Source organism: Cebus imitator, unplaced genomic scaffold (assembly GCF_001604975.1).
Source record: "Cebus imitator isolate Cc_AM_T3 unplaced genomic scaffold, Cebus_imitator-1.0 Scaffold664, whole genome shotgun sequence".
Lineage (NCBI taxonomy): Eukaryota > Metazoa > Chordata > Mammalia > Primates > Cebidae > Cebus > Cebus imitator.
In genome coordinates this window covers 131,335-146,134 of record NW_016107979.1, presented here as the reverse complement: position 1 = coordinate 146,134, position 14,800 = coordinate 131,335, and the positions used below count along the sequence as shown (strand labels likewise).

The 14,800-nt window shown below is 38.6% G+C and overlaps 1 protein-coding gene across 2 annotated transcripts in view; it reads right to left on the bottom strand.

Annotated features, from left to right (window-relative positions):
- LOC108295889 (S phase cyclin A-associated protein in the endoplasmic reticulum-like) overlaps positions 1-14,800 on the bottom strand; it is a 243,213-nt gene that overhangs the window by 137,607 nt on the left and 90,806 nt on the right. For both annotated transcript variants that reach the window (XM_017518229.2, XM_017518232.2), the window contains exon 4: positions 8,724-8,847. In XM_017518229.2, coding sequence (XP_017373718.1) covers positions 8,724-8,847 — 124 coding nt within the window. The remainder of the gene's footprint in view (positions 1-8,723; positions 8,848-14,800) is intronic.

The following is a 14,800-nucleotide window of genomic DNA, read 5'->3' as shown; positions in this document are numbered from 1 at the left end:
TTGGCCAGGCTGGTCTTGAACTCCTCACCTTGTGATCCACCTGCCTCAGCCTCCCAAAGTACTGAGACTATAGGCATGAGCCACCACACCTGGCCTCTGTATGCTTTATCACTATTTGTAAACAGTGTGACAAATCTTTCACACTGACGAAGGTACATGTGTCAGCTTCTTCCTCAAGAAGTCATTTAATTATTTTAGGTGATAGTGATAATGGTGGTGAGGATACTATTTCAAATGAATGTAGTAGAAAGGCAATCTGATTTAAAAATCCAACCCATATTCTTTTAACAGCCGAATTCTGAATGTAGCTTTGAGAGTGAAACTCCATACACACAACATCCCTTAACTATTCCTACCAACTTTAAATAAACAGTCCGTTAAGTAAAATAATAGAAAGTTAGCTTAGGATTTAGGAGACCTGAATTTGCATCCCATTTATATTAGTAACAGGCTGTAGAATTTGGGCAATATATCTCCCATACCTCTTCTCTTTTGAAGTCTATTAGCCTCATCTATAAAACGAATGGACTGAAATAGACTACACACTATGAAGGCCTCCTCTCCAGTTTTGAAATTCTGTGTCAATAAGACATATGGCACAGTAGACATAAACAGAGTTCACACTTTTGCTGAAGGAAAAGGCAATGTGTCCTAGACATGCTGAGCAAGTGCCATACTCTATGGTGAGGAAAGAAGGAAACAAGATGCAACTGGAAGGGTCCTGTTTGTTACCTGTAGTGTTGAGAGATTTTTGCTCCCATGTAATTAACTATGGAGTCTATGTTCTGGCTCCTCAATATAAAGAAACAATGTGACGAATGGAGAGTTCCAGGCCTTGCTGCTGTAATGAAATTCAACAGGCACCTGGATGGCTCTGTACATGACTAAGTGAAAAACAATCCCCTTGCTGTAAGGTTGCACTTAGATTTCCTTTCTGTGTATCCAGGGCTTTCTTGTCACCTTCTGAAAGCTCACCAGCAGCCTCTCTGATTCAACAGTATCATATCAATTATTTAAGGTTAGTACATCACTTTTCAATTAACAATCTCCTTGGCTCCCAAAAAAACATACACACAATTTATCACTGTATTCTTTAAATATTTCATAAAGAACAGGTCACTATGAATTAAAAATAAGACTGCTAATAAAATATTTAACGCCTTTTAAAATGCAATGAAACATCAAGAAATTATAAATCTTTTAATTAAGTGCTTTAGTATATCTTACCAAAGTAACACTATTAAACTTATAAAATTAGTCACAAAACTGTTGCTTTGTTTCATCTGTCAACTTAATAAAGTGAGGACACATCTTAGCTTACAGGAAGGAAAGTCCTGGTCAGGGTCTCAGGAGACCAGAGTCCAGGTCATGGTTCTGCCACTAGGTAGCTCTGTGATCCCTTTTCCACATCTCAATTTGCTACTCAGTATATTGGACTGTTTGGATCTTGTGCAACATTAAAAGCTTACTCATCTATTTTCACAGCACTCAGTACTTACACTAGCCTTTTTTTTTTTTGCTAAAAAGACATATAACATCAATTTTATCAATTTTTAGGTGCATATTACAATATTGGTAACTATATGCGCATTGTTGTAAAATGGATCTCTAGAACTTTCTCATCTCGCATGACTGAAACTCTATACCTATTAAACAACTCTGTTTCCCCCCTCCCCTTGGTCCGTGGCAACCACCATTCTAGTTGGTTTCTACAAGGTTGATTCTTTTAGATATCTTACATAAGTGTAACCATGCAGTATTTATCTTTTTGTAACTGGCTTATTTCACTTACAATGTCATCAAGGTTTATACATTACAGCATGTGACAGAATTCCTTTCTTAAGGCTGATTAATATTCCATTGCTTGTACAGCTGTCCCTCAGTATACACAGGGGATTGGTTCAGCGCTCTCTGTGTATACCCAAATCTGAATATTCTCAAGTCCTGCTGTTGGCTCTGTGGAAGCTGCATATATGAAAAGTCAGTCCTCCATATGTGTGGGTGTTGTACCCCATGAATACTGCATGTTTTTGATCCAAGTTTGGTTGAAAAAAAAATCTATGTATAAATAGACTCATGCAGTTCAAACTTGTGTTATTTAAGGGTAAACTGTATAGACCACATTTTCTTTATCCACTCATCTGTTGATGAATATAGGTATTTTCACCTCTTGGCTTTTGTGAATAACAATGAAGTGAACATGGCAGTGCAGATATCTATTCAAGATCCCAAGTATAATTATTTTGAATCAATATCCAGAAGTAGGACTGGTGAATCATATGGTAGTTTTGTTTAGTTTTTTGAGGAACTTCCATACTTTTTTTCCTTGTGGCTGCACCAAAAGTGCACAAAGTTTCCAATTTCACCACACTCCCACCAATACTGATTTTCTGATTTGTTTTGCAACAGCCATCCTAACAGGTGCGAGGTGATATCTCATTGTGGTTTTAATTTGCATTTTCACAGTGATTAGTGATTTTGGTTATCTTTTCATATACCTGTTGTTCATCTGTATATTTCTTTGAAGAAATGTCTAAGTCCCTTGCTCATTTAAAATTGATTATCATATATTTTTGCTATTTAGTTGTAGTTCTTTATATATTTTGGATATTAACTTATGACTTAGTCCATTTGAGCTGCTATAACAAAATACTGTTATAAACAACAGTATTTTGTTGTTTATAACAACAACAAATTTATTTTTATTAATTTATTTTTCACAGTTCAGGAAGTTAGAAAGTCCTGAGATCAAGACACTGGCAGAAGTGGTGTCTGTTAAGGGTCTGCTTTCTGGTTCGTAGAAGGTACTTTCCAGCTGTGTCCTCCCCTGACAGAAGGTGTAAGGCAGCTCTCTAGGACATCTTTCGTAAGAGTTCTAATCTTATTCATGAGTGATCTGCCCTCATGATCAAATCACCTTTTAAAGGTTCCTCCTCCTAATTCCATCACAGTGGTGATTAAGTTTCAACATATGAATTCTGGGGACACAAACATTCAGCCCGTAGCACCCCTTTATCAGATATATGATTTATAAATATTCGCTTTCATTTTGTAGGCTGCCTTTCTGCACTTTTGATTGTTTCCTCTGATGCAGAAGCTTTTTAGTTGAACGTAGTCTCTTTGATCTATTTTTGGCTTTTGTTGCCCTGCTTTGGTGTCATGTCCAATAAATCACTGTCAAGATCAATGTTATGAGGGTTTTCCCCCTATGTTTTAATTTGGAGGTTTTTTTTTAGATCAAGTCTTACACTTAATCAGTTTTGAGTTTAATTTTGTGTATGGTGTAAGATAAGGGTCCAATATCATATTTATGCATGTGGATATCCAGTTTTCCCACTACAGTTTATTGAAGACTATCCTTTTCTTGCTGTGTATTCCTGGTAATCTTGTCAAAGATCAGTTGATTGGCACTTTGAATATATCCTTCCACTCCCTTCTGGCCTGCAGTGTTTCTGCTGATAAATATGTTGATATTCTTATGTGTGTTCCCTAGTATATGACAAGTCACATTTCTCTTGCTGCTTTCAAAATTCTCTTACTGTCTTTGAGAGTTTGACAATTTTATTATAATGTGTCTTGTGTGTGTTTCTTTATGCTGATCTTATTTGGGATCCTTTAGGCTTCTTGAATCTGGAGGTCCATTTTCTTTCCGATTTGGGAAGTTTTGGGCTATTATTTAAGTAAACTTTCTGCCCATTTCTTTCTCTCTTCTTCTTGTGAACTTTCCATAATGGTATATGGGTTGGCTTGATGGCATGCCACAAATTCCTTAGGCTTTCATCACTCTCTCTTTTTTTTTTCCTTTTTGTTCCTCTGGGTGGATAACTTCAAATGACTTGTCTTGAGTTTGCTGTTTCTTTCTTCTGCTTGATGAAGTCTGCTGCTGAATCCCTATTGTGAATCTTTCAGTGCAGTTATTGTATTCTTCAGTTCCAAAACTTGTCGGGTTTTTTTTTTTTTTTTTTTTTTTTTTTTTTTTTTTTTTTTTTTTTTTTTGTATTTTCTATCTCGTTGATATTCTCATTTTGCTCATGCATTGCTACCTTGAGCTCACAGAACATCTTTATGAAGGTTATTTTGAATCCTTTGTCAGTTAATTCATATGTCTTTGATTCTTTAGGATTGGTTTGTGAAGATCTATTTTGCTCCTTTCTTTGGGCCATGTTTCCATGTTTCTTCCTATGTCTTCAAAGTTTTGTTGGGATCTGTGCACTTGACAAAACAGCCACCTCTCCCAGTCTTTATGAACTGGCTTTTGTAGTGTGGAAAACCCTCACTAATCAGCTCAGCTAGGGATTCTGGGGGCCTCTGAAAACTTTGTAGGGTGGCGGGGGAGGATACAACTTCTCTAGGCCTATGTATGCAATTTCTCAACCAGAGATACTTGGTGCTTTCTTATTCAAGTGATCATATTCTCTTCCTTCCTCTGGTATCTGTCTTTAGCACTGTGATATGGTTTGGATTTGTGTCCCTGCCCAAAGGTCATTTTGAATTGAAACCTTCAGTGACAGAGGAGGGCCTAGTGGGAGGTGATTGGGTCATGGGGACAGATTTCTCCCTTGCTGTTCTTGTGACAGTGAGTTTTCACAAGATCTGGTTGTTTAAAAGCATGCAGCATCTCCTCCTTCACTCTCTTCCTCCTTCTCCAGCCATGTAAGATGTGCCTGCTTCCCCTTTTTCTTCTGCCATGATTCTAAGTTTCTCAATGCCCCCCCGGCCATGCTTCCTGTACAGCCTGTAGAACTGTGATTCAATTAAACCTCTTTTCTTTATAAATTACCCAGTCTCAGGTAGTTCCCTGTAGCAGTGCGAGAACAGACTAATACACGTGGCATGTTCTCTAGTTTTACATCAGCAAGCCTCTCTGCTCTCTGTTGTTCTCAGCAGCATCCAAAGTATGCTAGCCTCCTATCAGCACCCAGGTCAGGCAAGATAGATAGCAGTCTCTCAGGCAGCCTTCCAAAAAGCTGGGATATTGTATACATGCTATACTCATCTCTCTCCCTCCCAGAGAAGCTGAGAATTGAGTGTCTTTTTCTTTTTTAAAGACAGGATCTCACTCTGTGGCCCAGCCTGAAGCGAAGTGGCACAATCATGGTTCACTATAGCTTTGAACTCTTGGGTTCAAAGTACTCAAGGTATAATCAAATTAGACTTCTTCCCCCTAATCTTCCCAATTCCCCAAGTTAGAATTTATTCATTCGTTCATCAAACATTGAGCAAGCACCTATTATGTGCTAGGTACACTACTAGGTTGTCTAGGTTACTTTGTAGTTCTGATAACATTACAGAACTTCTCATAGCTTTTTTTAGCCATTAATATTGGTGTATGCAATTTCTTCCTTCCTTAACTGTGGGCTTCTAGAGTCACAGAACTGTGTCCAATTCACCTCTCTAACCTAGGCATCTGTACAATGCTTTGCAAATAGTAATTAAAATGAAATACAAGAGTGCCAAAACACACTCCAAGTGGCTAGAAGAAAAATGTCTCCTAAGCCATCTGGGTTTGCTAAACAACCAGAAAGACGGAAGAACCTGATGATAATCAGTTGTCTTGTAAATAACTAATTAGCTTCTTTTATGCTTTTTTCTATTCTTGTTTGCAAATGTGTTGACAACTATTTTTAAATCCCTTATTTAAAGGAAGCTAACAAGTTAGTGGTCCATATTTCAGTTACATGTACATTAAAACCAGTTAGCAAGAAAAATGAAAATACGCTCAAGTGATTTTTGGAAACATAAAAATTACCATCACCAACCACCCAAACCAGGAAACACATCCTCCTTTACTCACTGCCATAAACCCAGTCACAGCAACAGTAAGAATTGATGGTGATACACTAAAGAGCGCAAAAGGAATGATAAAACCCAGAAAGTGCCATGTGTAAGGATAAAAAGGATAAAATGTGTTTGGCAAGCTAATATCCCAGGATCCCAGTTCCAAACTGAGCAAAATTCATGGGAAGAATAAACACAGAATGTGGTCAACTCCATTGAGATTAAAAGCTTTTCTGAGGTCAGGAAACCTTGGGTTACAAGCAAGATTCAAAGGGAACTAGGGCTTTCAAAGAAGAAGAAGAGGATCAAGGTACTTACCAGCTCCTGGCACATGGTTAGTACTTAACAATAGCTAGTATGAGCAGCTGAGAACTAACTCAAATGTCCTTCCTGTGTGATGTCCCAGGCAGGATTACTGAATATCTTTCTCTGTGCTCCCACAGAACTCTATACAGGTTGCCATCCTATCGTTTACCATATGTACTAGAGTCTGAATGCTGTGTCCCTCCCAACTTCAAATGTTGAAATAGAATGCTTAATGTGATGATATCTGGAGATGGGGCCTGTGGGAGGTAATTTGGTCATAAGGGTGGAATCCTCGTGAATGGGATTAGTGCCCTTAATAAAAAGAGGCCAAAGAATTAGCTCGGTCTCTTTTCACCATCTGAGCATAAAGTGAGAAGTCAGCAGTTTGAAACCTGGAAGAGGGCCCTCACCATAACCTATGCTGGTACCCTGATCTTGAACTTCCAGACTACAGAATGTGAGAAATACATTGTTCTTGTTTACAAGCCCCCCAGTCTATGGTATTTTTTAATAGCAGCCTGGACTAAGACAATATGTAATCTATATTATGACATATGGCATGTATAGCATAAGCAGAGCCCAGATTCTTTAAGTTTTCTTGTTCATTCCCTCCCATTTCAAATGCCATTCTCTTTCATTACTTGTTCTGTTCAGAGTGATGTCTCTTCTTCCATCACCAACACAATAAGCTTCACAGAGTAAATTCTTCCAGATGATGCAGTATGGAATGATAGGAGAGCATGAAGTTTTTTTTTTCATTCTTGTTTTCAAATAATTTTAAGTAAACAAGTATGTTGCAAAACTAGAGAATTTCTTAATCCAGTGTCTCTTACTGTTAACATCTTACAAAAACATAGTATGATAATTGAGAGGAAGAAATTAACATTGAGCTGATAAAACCGACTATTTTATAATCTTATTTGAATTTCCCAGTTTTCCTATGGCTGTCCTTTTTCTGGTCCAGGATCACACCTGACATTTAATTGTTATGTCTCCTTAGTCTCCTCCATTCTGTGACAGTTCTTCACTTTTTCCTTGTCTTTCACGACATTGACGTTTTTGAAAAATATTAGTCAGTTATTGTGCAGAATGTCCCGAACTTGGGTTTCACACACCTAGGTCTGATTCTTAGCTTTCTGACTTAATATCTATGTAGGTTTGGGCAAGTCAACCTCTCTGGGACTTAAGTTTCCTCATCCGTGAAATGGAATAGTAATACTGACTTTAAGATGCTGTTTTCAAAATTAAATGAAGCAATATATATTAAAATGCCTGGGATATAAGGCCACACAACAAACGTTATCTTTTCTTCTTGTGCTGCCTTTCAAATATTTCTGATAGAATTTATTTTGCTAAAATATCTTACTAATATTTTAATGCTTTATTTTTTAGACAGAATCATATATAACGTAGCCTTTGATTGATGACTCACTATAAAAGCCATTGTTGAACTGTGCAACAGTTCCAGATCTGTATTTTTGTTTGCTTTCCCTTACTGCTATTCCCTCTTAATGTCAATATATCTGACTGTAAGGGATTCATGATTCAATTTCTGATTTTCCGCTTGCAATGTATCAAAATTCATTTATTCTCTCACACATACATACAATGGTGTACTGAATCTACTAAGTGCCAGGTCCTGTGTTAGAATCCTAGAGATAGTGATAACTTACTTCCTGTCCTCTTCGATTTTATGGCTAGTTGGGGAAATTGACAAGAAAATAGTTAAATACAGTTCAATTTGATCAAGTCTATCAGAGAAATAATGCCTAAGATCACATAAGAAGTATACTTAACCTGGATTTGGGGAAAGAGTCAGGCTGGGAAGATTTCATGAAAAAGATACTATTAAGCCTTGGTTAAGGATTGCAAAATGCATGGGAATTAACCAGATAGAGGCGAAAGCTTGTAGTTTAAGGAAGAGTTATTAGACTATATGCTGAATAGAAGTAAATTGGTTCTGAAAAATAAATCTCCTGTTATAAACTTGCAGCTTGAGAGCTATTTTGTGCCAATACCTCAGGGGCTTAGAAACTTCACCAGGAAACTCCTGGCAACTGCAGTTGACATACTTAACCCTTTGGCTATTATACTGAGCTTACCTCTTTCAACATCTGTGAACTGAAGTAAAATTGAAGGTGACAATTGGCTGCTTGTTCCCATTTCAACAATATAACAAGTTTTCCCCTTTCTAACAGAGGAGTTTCTTTTCTAAAATAATCTAAATATCCATCAAAAAGTTCTCTTAAACTGACCCTTTTAACTTAACCTGGGAAGAGAGGTTTTGAGGCTTTCTTAACGTTCTTCCCTTCTACAGTACTCATTCCTGTGGATTTAGAGGTTTGGCTTTACATCCAACTGATTCCAAAGCCTAAATCTAACTGTGTAAATTTGTAACCTTAGCAAGTGTTACAAGCCTATTATCCATTAAATATCAGAACTTAAAAGAATCTAGTATAAAAATTTCAAATTATTACTAAGTTTGTCTGCCAGTCTCTATTGTATTCTCATAGTCATCTTCACTTTCTTTATTTTTTTTTCATCTGGAGAGTAAATAAGTTGAATTCTTTTCGTTTTCTCCACAGGGACTATTTCTCTAACCTTAACTGCTTCTAACTCAAAGCAATAATATTACATACCGTCAACTGGTGTATCAGGAGGTCCATTAAGAAGGTAATCTTGTTACTAAACAGAACATCAGTGCAGTTTTCTGAACAGTTATTGCAGGTGAGGTTGTAAACATTGATTGCATTGCAGAGAGACCTAACAGAAGGAGAAAAACACCATTTATAAAACCCGAGCAGCTCTTCTTTAAACAATTAAAAATACATAAAATGAATGGCACGAAAGCAACAGGCATGAGATGGAAGTCACTCTAAAAAACCAAGCCAAATACTATTAGTTACAAGGCCCATCAGCTAGATATAGAAGCTTACAATTTTCACCCAAAGCCCAGTGTTCATTGATACCTAATAACTCTTTCTAATTTCTATTAGTTGCAGATAATGGAAACATATTTACTAGTCTATAATAGTTTCTTAATACCCTAAGACTAGATATCATCCAGGAACTCTGGTTCTTGAAATAATAACCAGGAAAAAAAGGAAGAAGACTCCATCAAAGCTCCTGTTGCCAGATCTCCTGGTCCAGGATAAGGATGATCATGGAAGAAGAGAGCACCATGAGGAGAAACTGGGGGCTGTCCACGTAGGACAAGACCCACGGAGTTCTAGGGAGTGGACACCACACTGCTTGCAGGTGGGATATGGATAAGAGTACCTGAGCAGATTAGGACATCTTTCCCAGAGTGTAAAAACTGGCCTGTGTGGGCCCAAACAGTTTAAGGTTGAACCGATCAAAGAAATGTTTTTCTCTAGGGTGTTAAAAAAAATATGCTGAAAAACCTATAAAGCCCCAAGAGCCTGAGCAATGTGAAGAAGGGGCAAGAACAACCGCGGCCCAACCAAAGTCTGCAAGCTGCTGCATTCCTGCATCCATCGTCTACGTCCTGCCGCATCACCGCCACGCCCAAGAAAAAGCTGAAGGGGATGCTACAGGAGGTAGAGCCACAGTGAAGAACAAACCAGAGAAGATCCGCAAGCTTGTCTGCTAAACCTGCTCCTCCAAAGCCAGGGCCCAACCCTAAAAAGGCCCCGGCAAAGGAGAGAGAGAGAGGAGGTTCCCAAAGGAAGGAAGGAAAATGCTGACACTGGCAGGGAGGGAAATAACCCTGAAGAAAATGGAGATGCCAAAACAGACCAGGCACAGAAAGCTGAAGGTGCTGGAGATGCCAAGTGAAATGTGTGCATTTTTGCTAACTGTGCACTTCTCGTGACTATATAGTTTGAAATACTATTTTTATCAAGTTTTATAAAAATGCAGAATTTGTTTTACCTTTTTTTTTTTTTGAGATGGAGTTTTGTTCTTGTTGCCCAGGCTGGAGTGCAATGGCACTATCTTGGCTCACTGCAACCTCTGCCTCCTGAGTTCAAGCGATTCTCCTGACTTAGCCTCCCCAGTAGCTAGGATTACAGGTGACTGCCACCATGTCTGGCTAATCTGTTGTATTTTTAGTAGAGACAGAGTTTTATCATGTTGTACAGGCTGGTCTTGAAGCCCCTGACCTCAAGTGATCCACCCGCTTTGGCTTCCCAAAGTGCTGGGATTACAGGCATGAGCCACCATTCCTAGCCTTGTTTTCCTTTTTTTTAAGCTATGTTGTTAGCACACAGAACACTTTATTGCTGTATTGTGGGGAAGGGTCATAGGTCACTAATAGAATGTCTCTGACACTGGATTGATGTGGGGAAAACACCTTTCCCTTCCCATTTTGAGAGATTTCCTCTTGACTCCAAGGCGGAGGGATTCCATGACTTTGACACATGTTGCCACCTGGGCACAAATCCCTTGTGGCATGAAAAAAAATTTTGTTGTTATGTCCTCTTCTCCCCTGCCATCTTCAACACAGACTTAACTCTCAAACCCAGACACTTGCTGGGCCTTGGCTCCCCGCCACTGCCAGTAATTGGTTACCAGTGTGTCAGGCAATCAGACTTTCTAGTGGTGCCACTGAGATGAAGCCCCCCAAAAGAGTAGAGCTTCCATTTCTAGATTGTGGATTTTCAGATAAATTCTGCCAGTTTTATTTCATTTACTGGAAGTCAGGGTCGGCTCATGAAAAGCTGTTAAACAACATGCTAAATGTGAAATGTCAACCCTCACTCTAAACTTTCCCTATTCAGAGCATCAGATGAAGGCTTAACTGGGTTTTATAGTGGCTTTCTAATTCTGGTAGTCCATTGAAGAAGGGAGTTTGAAAGTTGTTGTATACTGTTAACTATTATCTGCCCATGTTCTGCCTGAAATACCCTGATTATTTATGGAAAGTATCTTTAATAATGCTGGATATAGTTTGGCTTAGAAAAAAATGATACACAATTGTTCAAAGAAACTTTTAGAGCAACATGCTCAATGGGCACGACAGATTCCTGGATGTTTTGAATACTGTGATTAAAACCTGCATTGCCTGAGTGCCCAATGTTTATTTTGGCTTGTCTGACTAAATCTCTTGCTTAAAGTTCTAGGTAAAAATGTTTTGATTTAGTCCCATACAACCAAGTCTCTAGAACAGTAGTTCTTAAACATGTGATTCACAGACCAGCAGTATCAGTATCATCTGGGAACTTGTAAGAAATGCAAATTCTCAAGCTCTACCCTAGACCAGGTAAATAGAAGCTCTGGGAATTTTAACAAGTTCTGCAGGTAATTCTGCCACATATTAAAGTTAGAGAACCACTGCTCTAGGACAGGGGTTTCTGTATCTTGACTAAGCATTGGAATCATCTGTAGTTCCCTTCTTCTTCTTTTTTTTTTTTTCAGACAGGTTCTCATTCTGTTACCCAGGCTGGCGTGATGTACAACAATCTGGGCTTACTGCAACCTCTGCCTCCTGGGTTCAAGCTATTCTCCCAGCTCAACCTCCTGAGGAGCTGGGATTACAGGCGTGTGCCACCAAGCCCACTGAATTTTTATTTTTAGTAGATATGGGTTTCTTCATGTTGACCACCAGGCTGGTGTTGAACTCCTGGCCTCACGTGATCCACCCATCTCAGCCTCCCGAAGTGCTGAGATTACAGGTGTGAGCCATCATGCCTGATACCTGTAGATCTTTAAAAACATATGCTTGCCTGAATTCTTCCCTTGATGATGCTAGTTGGGAGATGAGGTAGGCTCCCGACATCTGCATGTTTCAAAATCTTTATGGGCAATTTTGATGTGCAGCCAGAGTTATTTGTTCATTCAACAAATATCTAAGTTCCTATGATGTTCCAGGTATTGTGCTAGGTGAATAAGACAGGCAAGTTCTCTGTCCTTATGGAGCTGATGCTCTAGTGGGAGAGAGACGGTGAAGACAGCCCTTGTCATACTTGTAATCATGTGATATAGTTGTATATTCCTTCACATAACTGATAGGTTCTTGAAAAAAGGGTACAGTACACTATACTGGTTGAGACTTGAGACACTTGAGTAAGATATACTTAGGTTAGAATCCTATTTCTACCATTCAAGATTGTAGCACGTTACTAATTTCATATAATCACATCTATTTTTCACCTATAAAACTGGAATATGTAAACTTCATGTGGCTGTCATAAGAACTGAAATAATAGATGTAAAGTACTTAGGACAGTGCCTGGCACATAAGCACTTAATAAATGGTAGCCCTTATTAAGGATATTAGGCTATTATTTGGGTTATTAATCTTATCATTCTTTATGAATAAGGAAAGCATGCCACAGGTGCTTATTTCCAGGTTAGTAAAACATTTCTTCCCAAATTTTTTCACGGTATACTGACATAAATATTGAAAGGACTAAGTTGATGGGAGCCAGAAGGAGACTCACCTGTTTCCGGCCTCATCGAATTTCCCTGAGTAATGAAAAAAAAAAATACTTTGACTCACATCTAACACATTTCTGACATATCAGTTGGAGGTTTCATCTAGCAAATTCTTCACAGATGTCAACCAGCAGCATTTCATTTATTTGATAACATATCTAAATTTTCAAGAGTATTTTTCTATTTAATTAAAAAATAATGTGTATTTATGCTGATAAAAATAATTTAAAAAATAACTGTCATAAATTTGGGAAAGAGGACCACAAAGAAATAGTAAAATGCTATGGAGATTAAATTTGGCATTTGTACTTCTAGTCTTTTTCCTATTCTTGTAAATAAATTTACATTTATTTTTTATTCCATTTCCCATTTCTTAATATATAATAATGAACAGTTCTCCATGACATCTAATATTCTTCTATAACACTAGTGTTTATTTTTTTTTTTTTAAGTCAGAGTCTCACTCTGTTGCCCAGTCTGGAGTGCAGTGGCATAATCTTGGATCACTGCAACCTCCACCTCTCAGGTTCAAGTGATTCTTCTGGCTCAGCCTCCCAAGTAGCTGGGATTACAGGTGCACACCACCACACCCGGCTAGTTTTTGCATTTTTATCGTAATGCTGGCCAGGCTGGTCTCGAACTCCTGACCTCAGGTGATACACCTGCCTCAGCCTCCCAAAGTGCTGGGACTATTATAGGCATGAGCCACCACAGCCAGCCAGCTCTTAATTTTTAAGAAGAGCAGGAAAACACTTTCTTCAAACTTAATCTTACTCAGAAGCTTGAACCAAAGATCAGATAGAATCAGAGTTGCTCTGGCTGAAGCAGAATTTGAAGACCCAGGGACCTACCCTGCTCTCCCCTTTCAAAGACCCTTGAAAGCTTCCTTAGAGGCCTGGGGGTGTGTTCCCTCAGAATATAGTGAAAACTACTGAGCTAAGATACAGGTAAAATTTAACTCGCTAACTTTTTGAATAGGTGATGATACCCACAGTACAATATGCCTCCCCACCCCCCGAAAAAGGGCATACTCCACATGTTCTCACTCATAAGTGGGTGTTGAACAATGAGAACACATGGACACGGAGAGGGGGGAACATCACATACTCGGGTCTGTTGGAGGGTTGGGGAGCTAGGAAAGGGATAGCAGGGGGTGGGGGAATTGGGGAGGAATAACAATTGGAAGAAACACCTAATGCGGATGACGGGGAATGGATGCAGCAAAGCTCATGGCATGCGTATATCCACGTAACAATCCTGCATGATCTGCACGTGTACCCCAGAACTTAAAGTATAATAAAAAAATTTTAAAAAAGAAAAGACATGGAAGAAACTTAAATGTTTATTACTAAGTGAAGCCAATTTTAAAAGGCTACATACTGTATAATTCTAACTATATGACATTCTAAAAAAGGCAAAACTATGGAGACAGTAAAGAGATCAATGGTTTGGGAGAAAAATGGATGAATAAGCAAAGCACAGAGGACTTTTTTGGGCAGTGAAACTACTACTCTTATGACATTATAATGAGGGATACGTGTTACTACACATTTGTTAAGCCCCATAGGATGTACGACACCCTGGTGTAAACTATGGGTGGAAATGATGTGCCAATATAGGCTCATCAACTGTAACAAATGTACCAGTCTGGTGGGGATGTTGATGATGGAGGAGGCTCTACATGTGTTGGGGTGAAGGTATGTGGGAAATCTCTCTACCTTCCATTCAGTTTTTCTGTGAACCTCAAACTGCTCTAAAAAGTTGAAGTCCTTAAACAAACAAACAAAAAGCCAAATAAACTTCCCAGGACGTTTGCTCAAAAAAACAAACAAACAAAAACAAAAAAAGGTGTACTAGGAAAAGCTTCTCCCTCTTACTCACGTCCCCCAGCCTCATCTTAGAAATCATCATGGTTGCTGGTTTACATATCCTTCCAGAGACAATCTGCATACACAGGCGTTTAATTCTCCCCTATAAAATTGGAGGTTGAACCTGAGTGTTATTAGCTGTTATTAGCAAGGTTTGGAAATATGAGGCTTTCCTGCAGCAGCATTCCAGGGTCCATTTTCTGGCTTCCTGGGTGTCAAAAATCAGTGGGATAAGTTGTGCTAATTTCTCATGTGTAGCTTCAGGTACACATTCTGTGGTTTCTTGGGTGTAAATAGTTGTTGTGTGGCATTAGCTTCTTTCCTCCCTAACTTGTATTTGGCCTCAGGGGGAATAGCACCCCTGTGAATTTGTTTGGGTATTGCTTTAGGAGTCAATCTAGAAATCTTACAACAATTTTTCTTTTCTTTTTCTTTCTTTTTTTTTTTTT